General features: G+C 37.4%; 1 protein-coding gene across 1 annotated transcript in view; it reads left to right on the forward strand.

The window, feature by feature from the left end:
* Positions 1–5,516: 5,516 nt before the first annotated feature.
* The window catches only part of scro (scarecrow), a 32,860-nt gene continuing 15,602 nt past the window's right edge, over positions 5,517–22,774 (forward strand). The window contains exons 1-2 of the mRNA XM_090399597.1: positions 5,517–5,576; positions 7,573–7,966. Coding sequence (XP_090255723.1) covers positions 5,517–5,576; positions 7,573–7,966 — 454 coding nt within the window. The remainder of the gene's footprint in view (positions 5,577–7,572; positions 7,967–22,774) is intronic.

Genomic DNA, 22,774 nt, shown 5'->3' on the forward strand with positions numbered 1-22,774 from the left:
ATCAGCCACTTATCCATCTCAGGGTTAAATTTTTTAACGTAGAATAGATCAAATAATATCACCACTTACCGATACTGGCACACCACAGACTGTAACATGAAACTAGTGAATATTACCTGAATAAGGGAATCCCCGAACCAGGAACATTTTTCTCTTTGTGACTTTTCTCCCTTTACGGTAATTAAGCCTAACGCGAAACAGACAGCAAAGGCAGGTTATTAAAGCATGCATATGATTGGTGCGGTATTAACAAAAGATCGCGCAACCGAAAGATAAATGCATAGCTGACAATTGAGTTGAAATGCTAACTCTCTTCAACCGAATTCCATATGTGAAACTGCCACAACATTCATTATATAGATATATATATTACTTAGTTTTAAAACTTTTACGAATTTTAACACGTTTACAATTTTAACACGTTCGGTTAAATTTTATTGCTGCTTTGGGAAATCGAACTCACACACATCTAATTAATAACCATAGTTTTTAGTTAGATACTGTGTTTGCCGGTGCAACATTATGGTTTTGCTTGAGTCTATATATACAGCATAGTTTCTGTATGAGGGGACATGTGATTCATTAATTAGTGTGTTTTTATCCCAGTTGTCTAATTGCACTATTTGTTGAGAAATATTTGTTGAGAAATATATTACACAGACTCCTCATACCTTATTCACTGGCATAATAAAAGTACTTATTTTTATTGCCTCTGCAGTATGCAGTATAATGGCTGTTAAGGGAGGGTGTTGTTTACCACTGGAAGCGAGTTACTATCTCCCCACATGAACTTGTTTAAGCTTTTTTCATGTGTGAAGTATATGAGAAACTTTTATTGGTAACAGAAAACTAGCTCGGATGACAGTGATAATATAAAACGAGTTTTGATATGTATATAAAGTCAATATCAACAGTCCCTGATTACGAACGCGTGATGAAAGGGACAGGAAGATTTGGAGCTTCCCTGGAGAGCATTCGAAGTAAATACAATTAACCACTGCTTTGAAATGAAACATATGAATAAGCAATATTTACTAATATTCATTAAGCGCCGAAATACGCAGGAAGCAAAGTTTGTGAACCAACACCAATGTGTGAATTTTTCCATTAAAATATAAAAAATAACAAAAAAGAAATAATAAAAGTTAAATATGTTTCTTTTAAAATAAAAAAAATCTACTTAGTCTTAAAACATTTTAAATTTGTTTTCATTATTTCACGGCCCCCCTCAACAAAACCTACGACCCCCAAGGGGGATGCGGCCCACAGCTTGGGAAGTGCTGCTCTATCATGCTACTAAATAGCAGCTATTTAGTAGGTTTTGTTACGACGTCATCGTAAGTTGTTACTATTTGCATTATTTAACAAAATTTACTGAATTTATTGCAACTATAAAAATGTTTTCATTATTTACTCAGATAAATTCAATATTTAATGCTGCGAATTATATTTTCTGTTAAAGTGGTTTTAAATATGTTTAGAACTTGTATTACTCAGTCGAGAGATTTGGAATGCATGCATGAACGAATTTCACACAGAAGTCAAATGAAAACTAAGTTTATAATATATAAAGCACGTATTTATAAGTTTGTATCGTATAATATTGATAATAATTTTTATAAGTTTTTATAATATCATATGACTATGCAGAAATTATAATCATTAAGAAAGAAAACGTACACTTAAAAGCTCTTGTTTATATGCTAGTTACAAAATAAAATAGAAATAGGCTAACTATAAAATATAATTCTTTCAATGAACCGAAACCTACCTTCGCCTTAACTGAGAGCGATCTTACACGATTTATCACACTTTTTTCATCAGAATACCAATATCTTTCAACATCCAAGGTGTGTCACCCGAAACCCTCAAGTGTGTCAATGCTGACACGCGTGTCATAGGTTCGCCATCACTGTTCTAGGTCTTCCATGAATAAGTCAGCACAAGAAGGAGAGAGGGGGCTACCCATGGCTAATCTGGTAAGTTGTTTGTAGACGGTTTTTTGCCAAACGAAATAGTTCGAAGTTAAACAATGATTGAACAAAGTAGTGATGTTTCTTGGGAACAAGTTGTCTAAGATGTTGATGACTTCCACAACCGGAATGTTTGTAAACAGAGATGTGACATCAAGGCTTGCTAGTATATCATCTTCAGAGATAGGGATGTTTTTTAACTTTTCACTAAAATGTTGTGAGTTTTTAATATAAGTATCAGAGTTGTGAATGTGTTGTTGTAAAATCTTGGCTAGATATTTAGACAGTTGGTAAGTTGGAGAATAGATTCCATCAACTATTGGACGTAATGGCATACCCTCTTTATGTATTTTAGGAACGCCATACAATCTTGGAGTCAACGGGTGCATGGATTTTAGCTTTCTTATTAAGTCTATAGGCCAGTTTGTCATTCCACGTAATAGTTCATTGGTGTCGTTATGGTTTTTTTGCGTAGGATCTGTACTGAGAACGTCATAGACAGAACTAATGGATTATCTCAACCAAATCAATAGTTTCCACCATACCATCAAATTCACATTAGAAATTGAAAAAGATGAAAAACTTCCATTCCTAGAACATCCTAATAAAGAAACAAACCAATAACAGTATCAACCTCTCTGTGTATAGAAAACTTACGAATACTGGACGTTACCTCCATTTCAACTCATCACATCATATATCCCAGAAACTTAGTATTATCCATATGCTTAAGAAAAGAGCTATACAGTACACCACAGACCAAGATAACTTACAAGAAGAATTAACTACAATGTCCAGAGAGCTATCCTTAAATGGTTACCCAAAAAGACTCTGCAACAAGATTTTCTTTTCGGATATACCACAAAGATAACGTGATGACACCCAATACATCAGTACTATAACTATTCCATTTGTCAGCAGCATTTCCAAAAAATTCACTGTCCTTCTAAAACCACACAATATTAGAGTAGCATTCAAGCCGGTCAATACTATTCGGAAATTTTTAAGATCACCGAAAGATCCTCATCTATTCTACAAGTTCTCTGGAGTATGTAATATACCTTGTTCCTGTGGAGTTAGTTACGTTGGTCAGACCTCTAAAAGCTTCGAAACGAGAGGACCACATAGACTATGTCAGAAACAACAGACAAGTTTGTCTCCACCAACCATCTTATTGAGTGGGATAAGAGTCATATGCCCTATATAGAAGAGAACTGCCATTCCAGAACCTTCAAGGAGACTGCTATGGTCGCCCGTTCAACAGGAAACCTAAATATGAATCAAGGTCTAATCCTACCGGAAATTTGGAAAACTTTAATTAGATTACTAAACATCAAAGAAATGAGCTTTCCCGCCAATTACATTATGTCTCGTAACAAATAAATCATTTTCCCGAGACACGTGCATTGTCTCGCACTGTACTAATTTTGTATGAATTAGAACTGTCAGTTAAAACCCAGTCTGTTACCTTCATATCGCTTACCAATTGTATCCCTGAAGATGCCAATAACAAAAATCGGTGAAACGAGTAGGACGAAAAATTAAAGCTCACTTGACTAACATTCCTAAAATGTGTTATAGTTTCTTATGAAAAAATATTGTTTATTATCGATAAAATATTTTAGAACATTAACACAATAATGTTCTAAAATAAAAACTATAACAAATGTTATATCTTTAATTGTAATGTCGAAATATTTAAAGAGACGGAGTCAACACGATAAGCACTTACAAACACTCTACTACTGGCGCAAACTGCATATAAACAACAGTGGAACTGCGCGACGGACAGTGCCGCATTACGCTAATAGCTCGCATCTCACTGACGTGCATGCTTGCGCGCGTTGTAATATGACACTGTGGTAAACACGGTGCTGCCGGCGTCCTTCGCCGCCCTGCTAAGTGCTACAAGATGGATTTTTATTATTTCTTATACAAAATAAGAGAATTGTATAGGATTGTTGATGATAAAATTAAATATTACAAGAAAATATAAATAAATTAATAAATATATTTATGTATCCAGAAAAATTGGGAGTGCTGCAGTTCCGTAGTGCCTATGCACGAGCCGCTCCTGCTCATATTGGAATATTTCTGTAGTCCAAGTGCTCTATTGATTGTCACACGATCATTTTAAAGGCTTCATCATAGCGTTGAAAATAACAAAAAAATCTTCTTCCATAGTCACTTTTCTGCCGTTTGATTTTTATTTCGGAAATTATCTTGAAGTAATAATTCTTCGATTTATATGCACATAGCAGAAGAATTCGATCTTCAGTCTGCTCTTTTTTTTTTTTTTCTCGGCATTTGATTTTGCTGAAATACTTGATCGGTCTTTAAATGACACACACACAGTAGAGTATACTCATCTGCTTCTTTCTCTGAGCTTTTCACATTCTTTCCTTCTCTACGCGCATGCGCTCATAAAATTGGGCATCCGTAACTGAAGAAAGGTGATCAGGCTGTCTATTTCACCGTTTGGAAAAAGTCCTTGTGTGTGTCTCTCTCGGGTTTTGAATGAGATTCGAACTCGCAAACCTCCAAATGATGAGCAAGAGCACTTCTGTGCTCTTGCTCATCGTATTATTATTTATTACATTTATTTGTGAATAGTGCCGTTATGAAGTTCACTTTACTTTCAGAGAGAAGAGAATAAATTATAAATTTATAATATATATATATATATATATATATATACACCTGCTGCGATGACTGCAGCAATCCTACGGGGCATTGATCGCTATCGTGCATTTTCCACAAGCTGACGAGATAGCGATCAATAGCAATTTTGGACCATTCTTCCTCTAGGCATGTAATCAGATTCTGACTGCTGCTGTGGGAAGGACGTCCCTTAACCTCACCGGACGCTCCAGTTCATCCTACAAATGTTTAAAAGGGTTGAGAACAAGGCTTTGTGGAGTCCAGTCAAGTGTGGTGACGTTCGAGTCCACAAACCACGCAGTTACAGCACCAGCCTTATGACAAGGTGCGTGGTCTTGTTGAAAGAGACGATGGTTAGTTCCTTAGAAACGCCACAAAGTAGGAAGCATTGCATTGTCCAGAATGTGCAGATACTTCTCGGAGTTCAATGTTCGTGACACCACAAACAGAGGTCAGAGGACTAACCAGGAAACACAGGACTATACCATCACCCGCCTCCGAATTTGATAGATGGGTATACTCAATGTGGTTAAAGACGTTAACCGGGCATCCGCCACATCTACACCCGTCCATCTGCTCAGTAGAGGATGTAGCGTGATTCGTCGCTCCATCACACAACTCCAAGCTTCCACTCCCAGTGCACAAGCTCTTTGCACCACTGCACACGTCGCTGCATGTTCGGGTAATGTGGGGCTTGCATATATTGCGGTCCTACCATGGAAGCCCATGTTCTGAGCCTCGGTTCTGAATGTTTTGTGTAGATTTGTGTTCCAGTCGATGCCCTCAACTCCGCATTCAACGTGTCGGCAAACGAATGGGCGATTTATACATATCATCCTTCGTAGCACCTTATGATCACGTTCAATGATCATAAGGTGCAGAATGGCCCAACATGGCATTCCAATCACTTCCCGTCTCTCGCGGCAATTTCACCAGGACACAGTTGCACCAATTTGGAAGCATCATATTTCTCCAATTTGTACCGGCTACAAACACGTGACATAGATATTCGTTGACTTCTTTCCAAGCAGTGAACATATATGTATGTATATTTACTTAGGTAACTAATTTATGGAGTGAAATAAATAATTTTTAGGGGAAGAATGCATTTTGAAACACACGTTAGCATATTATGCACACAATAAATGATATTGGAAAATCTGGTCGCCATAGCAATGCGTTGTCACAACTGAGTTACGTATTTGCCTAAAGCACATTCCCACGAGTTTCATTGTTAAGCCATTTTCATTGTTACTGTCGACACTGAGACCTTATAGCACGGAATGTTTAGTGTTCGTGTGTTGTAGCAATTGATAATTTCTCTTTTGTGGATTCCTATTCCTTACATTAACCGTAAAACGAGAATCCAACCAGTTAACGAAAGCCATCTTAAGTAGTGGAAGGCCACCTTAAGGGATGTAATTTTTTTTTTTTTTTTGTTGTTTCCTCATTTGCTGCCTACATTTTATTTAATATATAAATATGACATATTTCATAAATAAGAAATTTTTCTTGAAAATAAGTTGCGAGGTAGGGATTACTCTGAAAAACAGGTAAGGATCTCCTGGTAAAAATGACTGCTTTATTTCCATTTTAATCTCGCATGTTTTAAATATTTTTGAATGTGATTTAATATAGTTTTAAATTAGTTTTTACATAATCCCAATGTGCTTTGTTTTACTTAAACACCTGCTACAAACTATGGAGAAAATGGGTTCTCAGCAAGAAAAGAATAAGCGGGTTTGTAGTGGAAGACGTTTTTAGAAGCCACATTGACGTGTTTCAAGATGGGGGGGGGGGTATACGAGATTTATTCTTTGATTTGTTGAGCTAAATCCGCACTGCTTTATTTATTCAAACTCGTGTTTGGCTGCTATTAATGAGAGTTCTACATTTAGACGAGCTTCTCATCGTTATCGTTGTAGCTAGCTTGGGATGAGAGCGCTTAGTGGGAAAAAAAAAAAAAAAAACGCAGAATTTGCCTGCAAAATTTGAACATTAAAGCAATTACGTTACTCTTTAAACGATATTTCGTCGATTAATCGAGTCGGATGATGCGTAATGACCCTTTAAATAGTGGATGACTGCAATACAAGCGAATTCTAGAAGCTGCTGATGTTCCTCGATCGCAGGCGCCCTTGTGGAAGTCCCTGAAGAGGGTGTGAACATGTTTGTTAATAGCAGTCTGAATAGCCCTAATATTTATAATTCTGTGTCCTCTTAAACAAGGGAACTCTTCAAGGAAGAACCATCTACTTAAAACGTACCCTTTGGATTTCAAAGAAACTTACAATGCGTCGGTAGGGTGGACTTGTCATTAAAATACGACCGGTGATCCAATAAACGCCGTCTGAGGGTTCTCCAAGAACATTTCTTGTCTGTCATTAGTGGAGTGTCGATTAGGCCCCGCCCCCTACGATTTAGGGAACATGGCTGCATTATTACCATCGACTTCGTTCTTAGACGGAAGTAAAAACAAATACAAAACAGCCCAAAACTAAACGAGTATTTTTTTGACACGTGCACTGTCTTTATAGCTTATCAGATCTCTATTTCGATAAGTCTGAATTCTTCTTCACCCCCCCCCCTTTTCGAGTTGTTTCCATTGCTATAGACAGAAAGAGAGAGAGAGAGAGAGAGAGAGAGAGAGAGAGAGAGAGAGGACATGGTGAGCATGCGCAGTGTCGCATCCCATCCATGAGTGCGTATTGGACGAGGCGTAGAATGGCCGCCTTTCTCCTCCTGACCAACCGTGTGTCTTTGTGCGCGCGTGTTTCATGGCCGTTGTGTACGGAGCGACCCTCAGTATCGTTTGGGACCCAACTTGTCCATCCATGTACTCAGTGGCCACTCGAAAGGCAGGACGGGAAGATCCCGCTCGTGCGCCCGCTCGAGCTGTCGGCTCCAGCATAAGAGGGTCGTGCCGAGAGGCACTTAGCGCAGTGACTCCTGCGAGCAAGCCATGTCACTGAGTCCCAAACACTCTACCCCGTTCTCAGTGACCGACATCCTTAGCCCACTTGAAGAAAGCTACAAGAAGGCCGCCGCCGTCGCCGCTGCCGCTGCTGCCGCCGCCGCCTCCGTTGACAACCCCGTAGCCACCGGACTCCCTTCAGCCCTCACCTCCCCCGCCTCCTACCGCACCCCACAACCGCAGGCTAGCATGAACGTGCCCGTCACCAACCCCTACATGCACATGCCGCAGCTGTCCCATCCCAACACCTTCCCTTCGCAGTACTGCAACGGCACCGACATATCCGCTCACTACGGAGACCACGTGAGACAAACTGCACCGGGATGGTACGGCACTACGCCAGATCCGCGTTTTGCAAGTAAGTATTTTTCTTTCCTTTTTATTTTATTTTTTCGTCTACTTAATGTTCTAAGGAAAACTTCTGTTTTCCAATCCACACAGCGCATGCGTAGCATAATTTAAACGTCTGGAGAAAAACGATGTATAAAAAAAAAAAAGAAAAAAAAAAGAGAGAGACGGTAATCTTTCCCCTTTTCGCATACCGAATGTGTTGACGACACTTCGTATGCGATCCCAACCTGATCGTTACAAGTCGGATTTTCCGAGAGATTTTCTTTCGGCAGCACTCGACTTCCACAAGAGTCCTGGTTGTGAATGAAGAGCCTCCCGTAATAGTTTTTCATCTCTGTATAGACAATCTTGGTGGAAAAGTCTATCGAGAACCATCCGGGCGCAGATGAGAGAGATTTGAGCCTCTTCGGAAGTACAAGAGTGCTCTATGCCCCTAACCCGCCACACTTCTCGGCGACTCCAAGTAATTCCTTCAAGTATATTAGAGGGCCACTTAGACCCGAGCTTGGAGGGTCACTCCTCAGGTCCTTACTCGTCGCACGCTACTTCACACCTCACTTCCGGAAATGGGGGGAGAAAGGGGGAGGGTGTAAAAGAGGGATGGTTTCTTTTTTTTTTTAGTCTTTTTCTTTCTATTTCGTAAGCACATTGGTCACTAAACAAAGTGACTCAGGTGGAGATGCTGACCATCCAGAATGGTCGACCTGAAGGCTCTTTAGGACATCAATAGCACCTCTTCGACCATCTTGCACCTCGAGTGAAGGGTGCTCCACAGCCTCTGTTGTCGTTCCTTTAGCTGGCGGAGCTAATGGTGAATGAGGATGCTCTCCAGTTCAATGTAGCCAGCTCTTCAATATCCCGGAGCACCCTTCTCGCGAAATGACTAAAGACACTTGCTCTCTCTCTTTCTCCTTTATAAAAGGAAGGATATCCAACCGGCGTTCGCATTTACGAACTGGTATCAGCAACGTCTGAGCTTGTGTTGGAGGCCCCCGAGATAGTTCTCCTCTTCTCAGTCGGAAACTGTTCTCGGACTTTGAAAAGAGAACTCGGAATGTGAAGTGTGTGTGTGTGTGGTGTATCTTAATGGTGACTTAACTGTCCTGTGTGGACAGGAGAATAAAAGGAGATGCTCATTTAACACTTTAATTCTATATTCTGGCACGTTGGGGATGAATCCGTTTTAGAATTGTTGTAGTTGCTCGTCAACTTTGTCGACCCTCGTCATGTAAGGATTGGTCTTCACTCAAAATGAATGGAGAACAGAACGATGAAGCAAAAATTGTTTGAAATTTTTTAACTTTTTTTTTTTTAAATTTTCCAAATCATAAATCCATCAATTATAGTTCTTATTTTTTCCCAATTTGTAAAATGTGAGTTGACTCAAATTACAAAATTAGTATCGTCTTCGCTTACAAATATTTTCAACTTTTTTTTCTGAGGTTTACAACGGTTACACTTTCCACTGTAAGTCGGTTTTTGAAAAATATTGGTTCGATGTATACTCTGCGCTCTTTTATTTACTCCAAAATATTACAAATGACCTATTCGAAGCATTTTACTTCTCTTGAACAAACAGGTCTTTCGTGATCTTAATCAGCACGTAATCCATTCTTCAGTTGCCATTCCATCTGTTTCAGCAATACAAGCATTTTGTCATTGAACTGTTAGGAAAATCTCTTTTACTTTAGGAAAGTTGTGAGATTGTTGGGTACTGCGATGGCTGACCACACTTCCAAACCCATCGAAGTTGTGAATTACAACAACAGCAGTTAAAAAAGTCTGAGCTGTTACTGTTTGCCATTACTGCCGAAGCAATTATGGTATTGGACCAGATGTCTGTATATTATATTGCGTCTGTTCTCATGGTCGGTTTGTCTGTTTTACACAGACAGAAATCGCAGTTCCTCTGTATGAGACTGGCTTAATCATCTGCAGTTAAAAGCCCTTACGGAAGTTTCCTTTCGCGTCCCGGATTGAACTCGAATCCAGATCTTTCAAAACAAACTTAATTCTTGGACTGCAACTTTTTTTGTCTAGTGTTCTTGAAATCATCTGATCGCATTTCAGACTTCCCATTAATATCGAGTCTTTTTATAATTCCTTCAAGCATCATCATTGACGCTATAACGTTTCCAAAAAAGATTTCGACTTATCCACTTGCCTTTTTCTAGCATCGACACATCCCACGATAACACATTTGCAAACGTTGCGAAACTTAAACCCACAGAAACTTCTTAGATACTTAACTCTCGTCTTTTTCTTAATACTCGCAAGAAATGAACAAGCAAGTAGTACGATATACTTGCGTACTTTCCTTATTATAACTTCTTCTGTTCATCCAAAGATGCCTAAACCTAACTTCATCTACGAAGCTGAATACAAGTCAGTTCAATGGGGGCTAAATGACCTTTGTTGTAAATAAAATCTTCATATATTAATGAAAAAAAAAATGTAAATTCTGTATTCAGTAGCCTTATAACAGTAAGGCTAACGTGTTCCGCAAAAGTATTCTATGAGTTTAACGAACTTTTCAGTTTGTTTGCATATTTATATCTTAAATAGTAATGGTAATGTCTTAAACTTGCGTTTCACGTTGGTACTTACCATTGTTCAGAAATATAAACTATATTTTTCTTTATAAAAAAATATTAATGCGATGTTGTTCGAAGTGAATAAAGACATCAACCTTTTGGATAAAGACAGAGGCGTGTTGAATTCATTGTTAAAAGAGGCTTAGAATTTTCGGAGTCCCACCAGCAGTCATCTTGCTTTAGATGAAAATGTGATCAAGCAGTGTATCTGCGTGTTGTCATTATATCTTTAGACAAATATCTGTTGGGAACGTATGGACTTACGCAAGTATTATTCAGTTTCTTCCTAAAGGCCAATAATATCGCATAAAATGCTAACTGATATCAAGACGAACAAAACTAATCAATTATCGTCACTTTTGTACGACATGCATCGTACGAAGTGGGGGCCTTTGTAGGACCAGTCCCCGCTTTTCTTGTCGGCTGAGTACGCGATCATACGGAAACAACAACGTTAGCCATCCCGTACGGAGCCACGGGAGTTTCAGCTACACACCCCATTTCAAAGAGTCAGTAATAATTTATATAAAAAATAAACGAAAATAATAAAAAAGTATTTATTTAATAATTGTTTTGATATAATTTCAAGTTAATATGAAGCTGTTTATGCATCATATCCGCTCCCAAAATCTATTTTCAATAAGACTGATACAAGTAATTTCTGTGTGCTTGATGATCTGAAAAGAGTGTCTGGGCAACTTTCCTTGATGGGGTTCAGAATAAATATAAATACTTCTAATGTTGGCAATTTCAGGCATATATATATCTGTTTATCCGTGTTATTCTCACTTTATGTGTCCGTTTTAATCTCTTCCCCATCGGCTGTTGAAGTGTCTCGTTTCCGAATAAATATATAATATAGATATATTTTACTGTTCTTACACAATGATTATAAAACTCATTCCATGGTGCATTTACTGGAGGTTCAGGAAGATGCTCAGGTAAGCTATTTACATATTTGCAGATTCTTTAATTTTATATTCTTTTTGCTCCATGTAATCGCTTCATATGTCATATTTAGCTAATGATTACTCAACAGATCATCAAATTAAAAACAAATCGACCTAGGAATTTAATAAATTCTTATTAAGGATAAAGCACTTTCCTTTTTTTTTTTTTTTTTTTTTTTTTTATGCCGTTAATTTTCTGTATTTGCAAATTATTCTAAAACTAACCGCAGTAAGTAAACGCGAGCGAAAGCGGCTTTTAGGACGGGATTCTCGTCAAACCGCAACTAATATATTCTGACAACGGTTTAGTTTATGCCCGCTTTTGTATTCGTCACTCAATGTTTGCTTTGTCTTTGGCTACACGAAATCGTGATTTAACGCGTTTAAGGACGGTAGTATAGGCAGGAACAGAACCCGGACGAGAATTACACGAGTAAACTCTATCCATTGTTGACACAATTTTAGAATAAATGGTACGTGATCATAGGAGACGGGAGAGTTTGTTGCTGGAACAGGAGAACCTGTTTGAATAGAAAGAAACAGTCTGTTATTATTGTGTAACATTTTAGTTATATTTCGGTTTCTTGTTAGATAGGAAAATAAATATATTCTTTCTTGACATATTGTGTACGCTTCATTAAAGCATTTGCTCCCTTCTTAACTATACAGTTATTCATTAATCTGACCTTTTAAACAAAGTAGCTTAGTAACAGTTTTAACGCCAGCTTTATATCCTTATAAGGACTGGCTTGAAGGAGCGAAGCAAGAATGCTTTTCATCTTCCCCGTTATCTGTAGCGGATAGTGTAGAGATAAGTTATTATTGAGCTATTAAAGCTCTGATCATGGTAGGAAGGTAACAGCAATAGCCGAGCCTCAGTTAAACTTCGTTGGCTACAGCATTGCCATCCATTACCCTTCAAAGGTATTAATCACCGCATCTCACGGTCAATCCATAGATCCCTACCATCAATTTCTTAAAGTTCTTAAAAGAACTGGGCGATGGACTGAGTCCTTGACTCTTTATCCCGTCATCTGAATGAAGAGAATCTGTGTGGATGGAGTGTTATCGAGCTAAAAGCTCCAGTCATGGCTGGGTAACGGGCAATAGCCGAGCCTCAGTTAAAACTTCATTGGCTACAGCATTGCCATTCGTTACCCTGGAAGTCCTGATTAGTAAGTAAAGGGTAAAATCTCAAAAAATCGGACGATCTCTAGGCCACTCCATAGTGGGCGGAAGACCGTCCATATCTCAGCGTTGGTTCCACTCAGTGACGGGCTCCCCGACCACTGAGCAGAACCGCTCAAATTCCGAGGAAAATAATTCACCGGCAAGAACCCCACAGCGGGCCGTGCCGGAGAACACCTTCCCCGGAGACTCAAAGTGCTCCCTTAAGGCAAAAACCTTAAGAGAGCGAACTCAAAAACTCATCATCCAGGATAACAGCAACAGCCGAACCTCAGTTAACTTCCTTGGTTCAGCATTGCTAATTGTTACCCTGGAAGTCCTAAAAAAGACTTTTTTTTTTTTTTAATTCTTTTCTACCATCAATTCCTTATAATAAGGACTGGCTTAAAGGGGCGAAGCAAGAATGCTTTTCATCTTCCCCGTTATCTGTAGAGGACAGTGTAGGGTTAAGATGTTATTGAGCTATTAAATTAAAGCTCTGATCATGGCAGGAGGGTAACAGCAATAGCCGAGCCTCAGTTCGAGCTTCATTGGCTACAGCATTGCCATCCATTACCCTCCAAGAGTATGGTGTCCTATCGAACAACCAACCTCCTTCCTACCATCAATTATTTTAAGAAAAAATTATTTATTTTAAATTTTATAAAATAATTATTGCTGTCTATGTAATTTTTAAGATTTTTAGAAAGTAAGCGAATACAATATTTTATAACTGTAACAAAAGTACGAAAAATATTTATTACATTCATAAATTATAAGAAATATTTTTATATTCAAGTGTTTTATTTTAAAATTTGCGATATTATCTTATGCAGAAAACTTTGCCCTGATTTACTATTGTGATTATTACGTTAATATTAGTTTTTATTATAGTACAGTGCTTAAGCAAAAACTTACTATAGCTAATAATATTTTATGATAAATTTATTATCAGATTTAATGCGATTATTTAATGGCATTTATGCCTAATTTAATTATAAATGTCATAAAATTAGCACAGGCAACCTACCTATCTTGAAGCTAAGTAAGAGTTAAAGCAATGATTTGTATAAACCATAACATTGTACGTGAGCCATTTACTAAAGTCCACTTTGCCAAACAATTAATAAATACATTAATATAATTGAATAAAAAAAATCTTTTGCCACTTTCGGTTAGTAGTGCTAGGTTAAAATCTACAAAGCGTGTTTTTTTAAATTATCAAACAGCTTCTTTTTTCCCCCACAAATTTTAATAAAATTAAATGAATTTTCTGAATCATCTTTCCTAAAATAGAACCAAGCAATCTTATTTCAGCAGGGATGGTGAGCCGCGTACATATTTTATAACCAAAGTTATTCTGATGATGCTTTGTATTTCCATACGGTAATAAAAACATTAACTTTCGTTTAGCTTACGGACTGTTTGAGATTGGCCCGCACATTTTGAAGCATAAAATCTGATCTATAGGATTTCATCGATCACATTTTCTGCCTCATCCTAGTTTGTCGTCAAGTAGAAGATAAGATACTTTTGTGTGGTCCTATTCTGCCCACATCACATTATCCTACCCTAGAGAGTCACCGTTGAACAAGTTGGTTTTAGGTAATAAAGCCATAGCCCATTTTTTTTTAAGTATTTGTGTGCATGCGGGGGCTGGGAATAAGAGGATCCAGTAAGTTGATTACCGTCCTTGTTGTGAGTCTCCTGTGCCACATCTGCACGTAAGAAATATCCGATCAATAACACAAAAGATGATGCTTACTGGAGATTCTATGAACTTTGCTTACCAATATCGTTTAGGGGATGGAGTCAAAAAAAATATAAGCATTTGCGTTACAGATAATGGTGTAATCAATGCCGGTTCTTGATCTTCACACCTAAATCGGAATTGAATGCTAAGGATTAAAAAACAGTTTTCCCCCTTCGGAAGGATGAACTTTTTTTTTAAGGAGGGGATGTTTACTGAGCATTTTGCTCTCAGATAAGAAAGTAACAACGGCTATCAAAAGTTTGAACTGCGTTGAAAACTGAAGGAACTTTTCCTGAACTCTTTTAAACTAAAGATTTAGTCCCAATCCAGGCATTTTCCCTTTCCACATTTTATGTCAGGATTTTCCTCTCAAAATAAAAGTTGTTCGATGGCCGATTCGCTGTAAGAAGAAATCCTACTCACCGCCATACGTGATAGGCTAACTCGCCTCTGATGATTAGAGGATTTCAATCCAGGTTTTCATAGCGAGAAACACACACACACACGCACACACTGACTAAAAATACAAACGCCATTGAGAGAAGTTCATTAATCCTGAAACCTAATTGACTTATGACACTGCATAGCGCTTTGGTCAAAAAGTTCTCTGTGTTAAGGTTTATTTCTTAATTTCAATTATTTTATATCGATCGCATACTGCTGATTTTGATGTCTCTTTCTATATCTTAAGATCTCAGAACAGTCTCAATTTATAAGGATAAGGAATACACGAGGTGCCCACGGTGTTAAAGCGGTTATGTTGACCCATACGGACTCATTCGCATCCAGCAGTTGCCGAAAGTCCCTGTTCGGATTGACGAAGACCAATAGCAAAGCTGCCCTCAGACTCCTGGAACCATTTCCGCATGACCTGTGTCGTGTAACATGTAGCATTATTCACGCTAACATACTGGACATGAAGGGGGATGCATGATGTATGCGATTGGCAACAATATTCAAGTGGCATTCGGAGGCCTCCTTACACACTGATGCTAAGGGGCCCAAGAAACACTCCCTCACATTATCAGGTATCTTCGGTGTTAGTTAGCTGTACAGTGAGGTCCATTGATTGATGCTGATGTCGTCCGCCCTCAATATAGAACAACTACAACTGGAATTAGTAGGGAAAAGACTCGGAAATGTATAATAATATGCAAATGAAAAAAGATTTGCATATCACTATACAAATGACAGCGCAGTACTATAGTACGGCGCTGCCAGTGAAATGATTGTGGATCTTCTGTTAGAACGCACAAGCCTCTTACTCATCGTCAATCGCCTAGCGTTAACAAGCCGTCTCCAGCCGGAAGACTTTTTTGGTGGAGGTTTTCTGGTTGAGGGATCATTGTCGATACGTACTTTGCCTACAACCATCGTTTTCTCTACGTAATCTATTTGGGCAGCAATGGGATTACCACTGCTGTCAAAATGTTTCGGCAGTAGTGATGTTCCCGTGCAGGTTCCAAGGATTGCAGTCCCATTTTTAACAGCAATCCTTGACACTTGTACTGTTACATGAAATGCTGACAATCGTATTGTGTTGTTCCTTAACTGTTGTTGTTGACCCATTATTGATGATCTGCAAACTCAAGTTGTTTCTGGTAAAGAGATGGATTCCGTGGATGTACCTAAACCAGCAACTGAGTGTTGCATAAACGTGCATTTCTATCGAATGCTTCAGACACCGTGTAGAATACTTTGAATTGCTTGAACGCAATGCGCAATATCTTACACCAATCTGGGATTGTATTGGGATAATTTACAATATTTTAACGACAGGTTGACACTAATAGCGCTTGTGTTCTCTTTTCATTCTTGGAGTTGCTTCCTCTGGCAAATCATCAGTGATAACTTACTAAGAAGGTTAAGGCGATATTGACGATAATCAATATGATTATAATTTGGACTATATTTTGCCCTTTCGTTTGCTTCATTATTACAACCTAGATATTGCTAGCACAAATCAATCAGTACATAAGTAAACCTACTTACCATTCCTAAGATTTCTATTCCGCCCAGTGTAATTTTCATCCAAGAGGTTGACTGCTATGGATCTCTACCTGAGATCCATAGCAGTGTGTGTGTGTGTGTGTTCAAGGGAGCCTGTTTTTAGGGACGAAAATCCTTAGTTTCCGGGAGAAAAACCCTCTACCTCCGTATGGAACCTTCTAACTTACTATTTGACTGGAAATATCTGATAAGGGTTCCTCTGGTCATAAACGGGATTCGAACCCGGGTCTTTCCAACAAAAGGGCTTCGTCTATACCGATACCGACTGACTCCATTCCTTACGTTATGTATATCATCAGACTTTGGAATTGTGCCTTAAATTAAAAAATAAATAAATAATGGACACTTGCGATTTTGTAAACACTACATCCGTGCCATAATGTGCTAATTCCTCTATCCATTACAATAACAGGGATACCTACAGTCGTGTCAGGAGCACAGGAGATTTTGACTCCCTTTCCCCCAATTTTTTTTTTTTTTTTAAATAAACTTTCCTCTTAATCTGCAATCGTGATCATCGAATCAAAGTTTGGATCCAATATGGTTGCATCTATGGTTCAAGCTGATCCATGATTCCATCGTTCATTTGGAATGGACTTTGTCGTCTTCTTAATCAAAGCGTCGCGCAATGGGAAGTACAACACAAAACCCCTTTTTGGTTAGAAAGGCCTAAATTTCCCTATTAAAAAGTTTGGGAAAAATCCCTCTTGTGGCAATATCTAAATGCGTTACAATGGAAGATGAGTTCTCTTGCTTTTTATGGAGATTGTACTGTTTTTCCCTCCTGAATTTTTTTTTCTTTTCTGCAAAAGAGTTAACCCCTTGATATTTAATGTTTCTCCGGACGTAATTCAACGACAGCTTAGTCTTGTAATCTTACTAGCATACATTTGATTCTTGTACAACGTATGATAGCAAGATTCAATCCTAACAAATGATGACGTCTTCCAGAAAGACAACCACTATCCATAAAGTCGAAAAAGATTCCAGAAAGTTTGTAAAGTGACAGTGAGATTCAGCACGCATCACTTCCGATACAGTGGCTCCGCTTTGAATGTTATCCAACGCATATGGACTGTTTTGCAGTGGTGTGTACGGAACTCCCTACTTGATTCGCTCTTGTTTGCGAGATATACTACTGTTTACCGCTTCTTTTCTCATTATCAGGTCTTGTACATTAGTTTTATTTATTTATTTTTATTTCAAATAGCAACATAGAAGCTTTTGCACAATCAAGAAAGTACTATTTGTGCATATTCGTTTGAAATGTTGATTCATGTACATAAGACAATTCTAAATCATAGAAACAAAACGAAAGTGTTTGATAGTTTTCCACTTGTTTCTAATACAAGTAAAAGATACCAAGATTCGACTAAAGATTTCATATTTTAATTTATGAAAAACTTCTAACGACTTTCTCTATTCCAGAATATTTTAATAATAAGTTAAGACACCTTTTAGTTACTCGTATATGAAAATGTGACTTTTGCATTACTTCAATATCAATATCAGTACTGCTTGGATTGATTCATTCAATCCAATACCCTTGGAGGGTAATGGATGGCAATGCCGTAGCCAATGAAGTTCTGACTGAGGCTCGGCTATTGCTGTTACCCTCCTGCCATGAGCAGAGCTTTAATTGCTCAATAACACCTTATCCTACACTGTCCTCTACAGATAACGGGGAATATGAAAAGCATTCTAGCTTCGCACCTTTAAGCCAGTCCTTATCCTTATCCTTATAAGGATCAATATCAGTCCTCCTGGTGTTAGGGTTATGAACAATCGACCGTGAGATGCGGTGATTGATTCATTCAATCCAATACCCTTGGAAGGTAATGGATGGCAATGCTGTAGCCAATGAAGTTCTAACTGAGGCTCGGCTATTGCTGTTACCTTCCTGCCATGATCAGAGCTTTAATAGCTCAATAGCACCTTATCCCTACACTGTCATCTACGGATAACGGGAAAGATGAAAAGCATTCTTGCTTCGCCCCTTTAAGCCAGTCCTTATAAGAACTATAAGATTAGTCCTGAAAATAGTTTAGGTGCAAACTTATTTGCTTGCACTTGGATAAAGGATTAAACCAAGAATATAATTTCTTGGCATCTTTAACTTATAAAAATGAATAGAAACTACTGACTAAAATATAGGTAGCCAGATGGGATCTAATAAAAATAAAAAAGAAAGAAAGAAGGAAACGGCTATTTAGTGTACAAACAGCAGAATTTGGTTTTCCATTTTAGAGATAAAGTGTGTGGATGCTCGTAATCATGGAACTTTAATTACGGACGAACATATTTGTCCTGTGAAAGAAGCTGAGGACACTTCGGCTAAATCACCTCGGAGTCCTTGCACATCCAGTATCCTCAAACCTTCGAAACCATTAAGTTATCCGGTAGATGCATACGCTCCTAGTCTGTAAAGCGACATCATTTCGACGTCAAAAATTTCGTATAAAAGATTGGATTAGATATCACATGCAGATAATATCAGATACAACTTTAGTTTATCTATTGCAAACTCAGTCGACCACGTGGATCTTAGACTTGCAATTTTGTAAATGATTTAAAATACATAGCAACGCTTGTGTTTTGTTCCTTCGCAGTTGATGTTGTCTGAATTAGGCAATATCAACTACGTAATGCCCATCTTGGGTTGAATTTGAAAAATAATTGCAAAGAATGTCAACATCGAATTTTGGTTAAAGCAGTTATATATAAAAGGCATAATTATGAATAATATTTCGTCAAAGAAAAAAATAACAAATTTATACAAATAATATTTTATAATGGACTAATCTAAAATTCAAATAACGAAAACTATAAATGACGTGCACGAACTGCAGAGAATTATTATTATTAATTTACAATTTTTTTTTACAATAAAATTTCAATTCTAAAGTATTTTCTTTTAATATATTTTATACTTCTTACATTTTGTTAATTTTTAAAGTCATTTTATTTTTATAATTCTTGGAAACCGTAAATGGGCATAACATTAAGTAATCATTGTTAATACATTGATTTTAGTAAGTTCGTCTTATCAAACTTTTCCTTTAAAGAAATAAATATACTTAATTTTAGTTCATACTAGTTTAAAAGGAGAGGTTGTCTTTTTACCCTAACAGCCATGATTGTATGTAATAAAGGCGCATGATTTCATCTCTTCTTCCTATTTCCCTCTTTTACCTTGCAGTGTCGAGGGTTTATTAATCATCGGACCTCAAACCGTTCACAGGATACCCTTCGCCCCGGTGTATCCTATGTCCGTACTTTGCAGGATGAAAAATCTCAGGATAAACTGGGGGGGGGGGGGGGGAACCTACTGTCCACGCCCAAGACCGGCTAACTTGGCTATGGCTGAGGAAGATCCTTCAGCTCCTCACGTCACCAATATATATATTATACGATGCTAGCTGTTTACTAAAGATTAGAATGATTCATCTATACGAATGATCAATGATATATAAATATATAGAAAAAACCGTAAGCAAGACGAAAACATTCAATGTCTGAGGAGGAAAGAGTAAAACGAAAATCAATTTAAGCAAAAAATAGCTAAATTGCAATAAGATCCTGTTATAAAATTTTGGCTAATATGTGCTGTATATTAGCACGTGACTCCGTATTATTCTGTTTGTTTCTGTTGAAATGATTCTCATTATGAATAAATGTTATGTGATGTACTTATCGTATCCGAATAATGTTTTATATAATATTGCAAATATTTTGAACACGTCAGATTTTACTATTTTTTTTAGAGTTTTTTAGGTAAAGAAAAAGGAGGAGGTTGTGGTTTTTGCAACTAAAGCCGATTAAAACCCCTTAACATGCGTAATACACCGGTCTGTGTATTATGTCTGCTATTTACGTGTGTTTTTCTGACCAGATTGATGTTTTGTGTAATGAAAAAACTCCGTATGGGATCAACTAACCCAACGAAAGCATATCTTTCCGATCAAAGGGCATCGTCGATTCCGATTGAGCTACGGAGGCTCTGGAGAGGGTGGAGAGTTTTAGGTTGGTTGGTTTGTAATATGAGGAAAGTATGTTAAATAAAATAAAATAAAAATAAAGATGGAAACTTCGTCGTAAGCTTTGTTTATGCTAAATTAAATTAAAATTAATTTCAAAATTAAAAATCAAAAGTGAATATTAAAAAAAATGATCGGTTAAAATGCACTGAAGTAGACTACATAGGATATAACATTGATTCGATTAAAAGCGAAGCTTTTAATCGAACCTGCCTCAGTACTTTTAAAGTTTGTACAAAGCACTGATTCCTCTCAACTATCCGAACAGGCTGTAACTTTGAGATTAGTTCAGGTTAAGAATAAACTTATCTTTGTGATAATTAACCGTACGACTGAAATTATTACTTGTTTGGGTAGTTATTAAACAAGAATTGCGATCGTGTGTGTATGATGTAAGAGAGACCATTATTCGTGCTAAGGAGAGACAACTTGCGACCCCATAACACTGACTGTTGACTTGAGCTGTACTATTAGAATTAGCGTCATGGAGATCTTTTGGAAAGCCAAAAGATCTCTATTTAACATATGACGTGACTATTGAACACATCAGGTAGTGTTTATCGTACTTAATTCAGAATTTTATTTTATATTTCATGTTATTTGTTTTGAAGAATAATTTCCAATCGATCAGTCGAAGTGGGAGTCTGTAGTGTTTCTAAGAGAAAAAGTATTTTATAACGTCGTGGGAGATGCGTACCACGTTAGCAAACATTTCACTTTTCTTTTATTATTATTGATGCGCTTAATAACAGAATCCCATGTATTTTCCGAAAATTCAGAATGTCTTAATAACATCTCGGAATTTATTTTCACCAATTCTTTCAGTATGTCTAATACATTAACAATTTCTCTTCTCTCCATGTTTTCTTCCCTTAGAATCCATCTAACGGAAGAAAACGTACAGTTGCAACGTAAACATATATTTTTTTTCATGCCTGTTGGTGGAATGAAAAAACCAGAGGCAACCTGGAGGGAAATCCCCCCCCCCTACCAAATCCACATGAGACTAGCTAACTTTAAAAATCCCTTAGAAAGAGGTTATGTCTTAGACGTTATCGAACTAGTTGTTTCCACCCGAAGATCATCTTCGACAACGAATACACTGTGGAGGTGTAGAGTTGTGCGCAAGACTGGCCTCTTTTCCACTGCCCCGTGTGAAATAGCGCTATTTCGTTCTTTGTTTAATTGTTTCATCTAAAGTAACATTAGCAGAGAAAGTACTGAAGAGCACATCGACGTCTGTATAATACCTAAAACGAATACAATAGTATAAATTCAAGAACAGCGTGTAAATACCTTTTACGTACTTACTGTATTTGGTATTATATACAAATATTAGGATAATATCAAGAAATCAGTATTATAAAAATATTTTTCTTTTTAAATCTGAACATTTTTAGACTTTTTGTACTGAATTTTAAAGACAAAAACAAATTGCGGCGCACATTTATAAAGTGAAACTACTTTTTAAAAAATTCGTAAGTCTTTTATTATTTCTTAGAGAGAACTCTTCTACTCCTACTACTGATCGGTTACTTCAGCATCTTTTTTTAGCTCGAGTTCTTATTTCTACTTTCTTAATTAAGTTCTCGATTACTTCTTTCCGTAGATAAGGTTTTTGATATGCTAATTCTGAACTCAAGTTTCTCAAACTTGGGTTTTTTTTTTCCCCTCTCGCAAGACGAGCAAATGAGAATGACAAATCATCCACTGCCCTCATAGTTTTACTTGCTTATCCCGCAATTCTAAATAATAACTCCAACTGCCTTAGACTATTCCAAACCAACCTCGTGCATTGAAATCACAGTCCCTTATGTGTCCCAGTGTTCGTGATTGACTCCGCTGTGTGTGTTTTCAGACGGGCAGGCCCGTGAATTACAGGACTAACACCTTCATAAGAGATTGACGAACTCCATTTCGCCTGAAAATAATAACTCAAATGTTATACTGACATTAGTGACAAGAATCGAACTCAGTTTTTTTTTTCGATCAAAAGAACGAATATGACGTGATTCGACTTGCTGTATGGAGGAGACTTTCAGACTTGACCATGTTATATTCGAACCCACAGTGGTGTTATACCGGGAACAGCTCTATATGGAAAATCAGAAATTATCCTAAGGTACGATTCAACCCACAATAAAAAGTTTCCTTGAAAAAGAACGAACTTAAAATTTAAATTTTTCAAATGATCAATTATTTGATGTGTGCATCTCTAATTTTTGCTAACTAGATGTAAGTACAAGAAAGTTTGACTTACATCGCGTAATGATCAATCAATCTTAAAACATGTATCGTGCAAAC

This window comes from Typopeltis vanoorti, chromosome 10 (genome assembly GCF_054136105.1).
Source record: "Typopeltis vanoorti isolate ZY-2024b chromosome 10, IOZ_Tvanoo_1.0, whole genome shotgun sequence".
Classification (NCBI taxonomy): domain Eukaryota; kingdom Metazoa; phylum Arthropoda; class Arachnida; order Uropygi; family Thelyphonidae; genus Typopeltis; species Typopeltis vanoorti.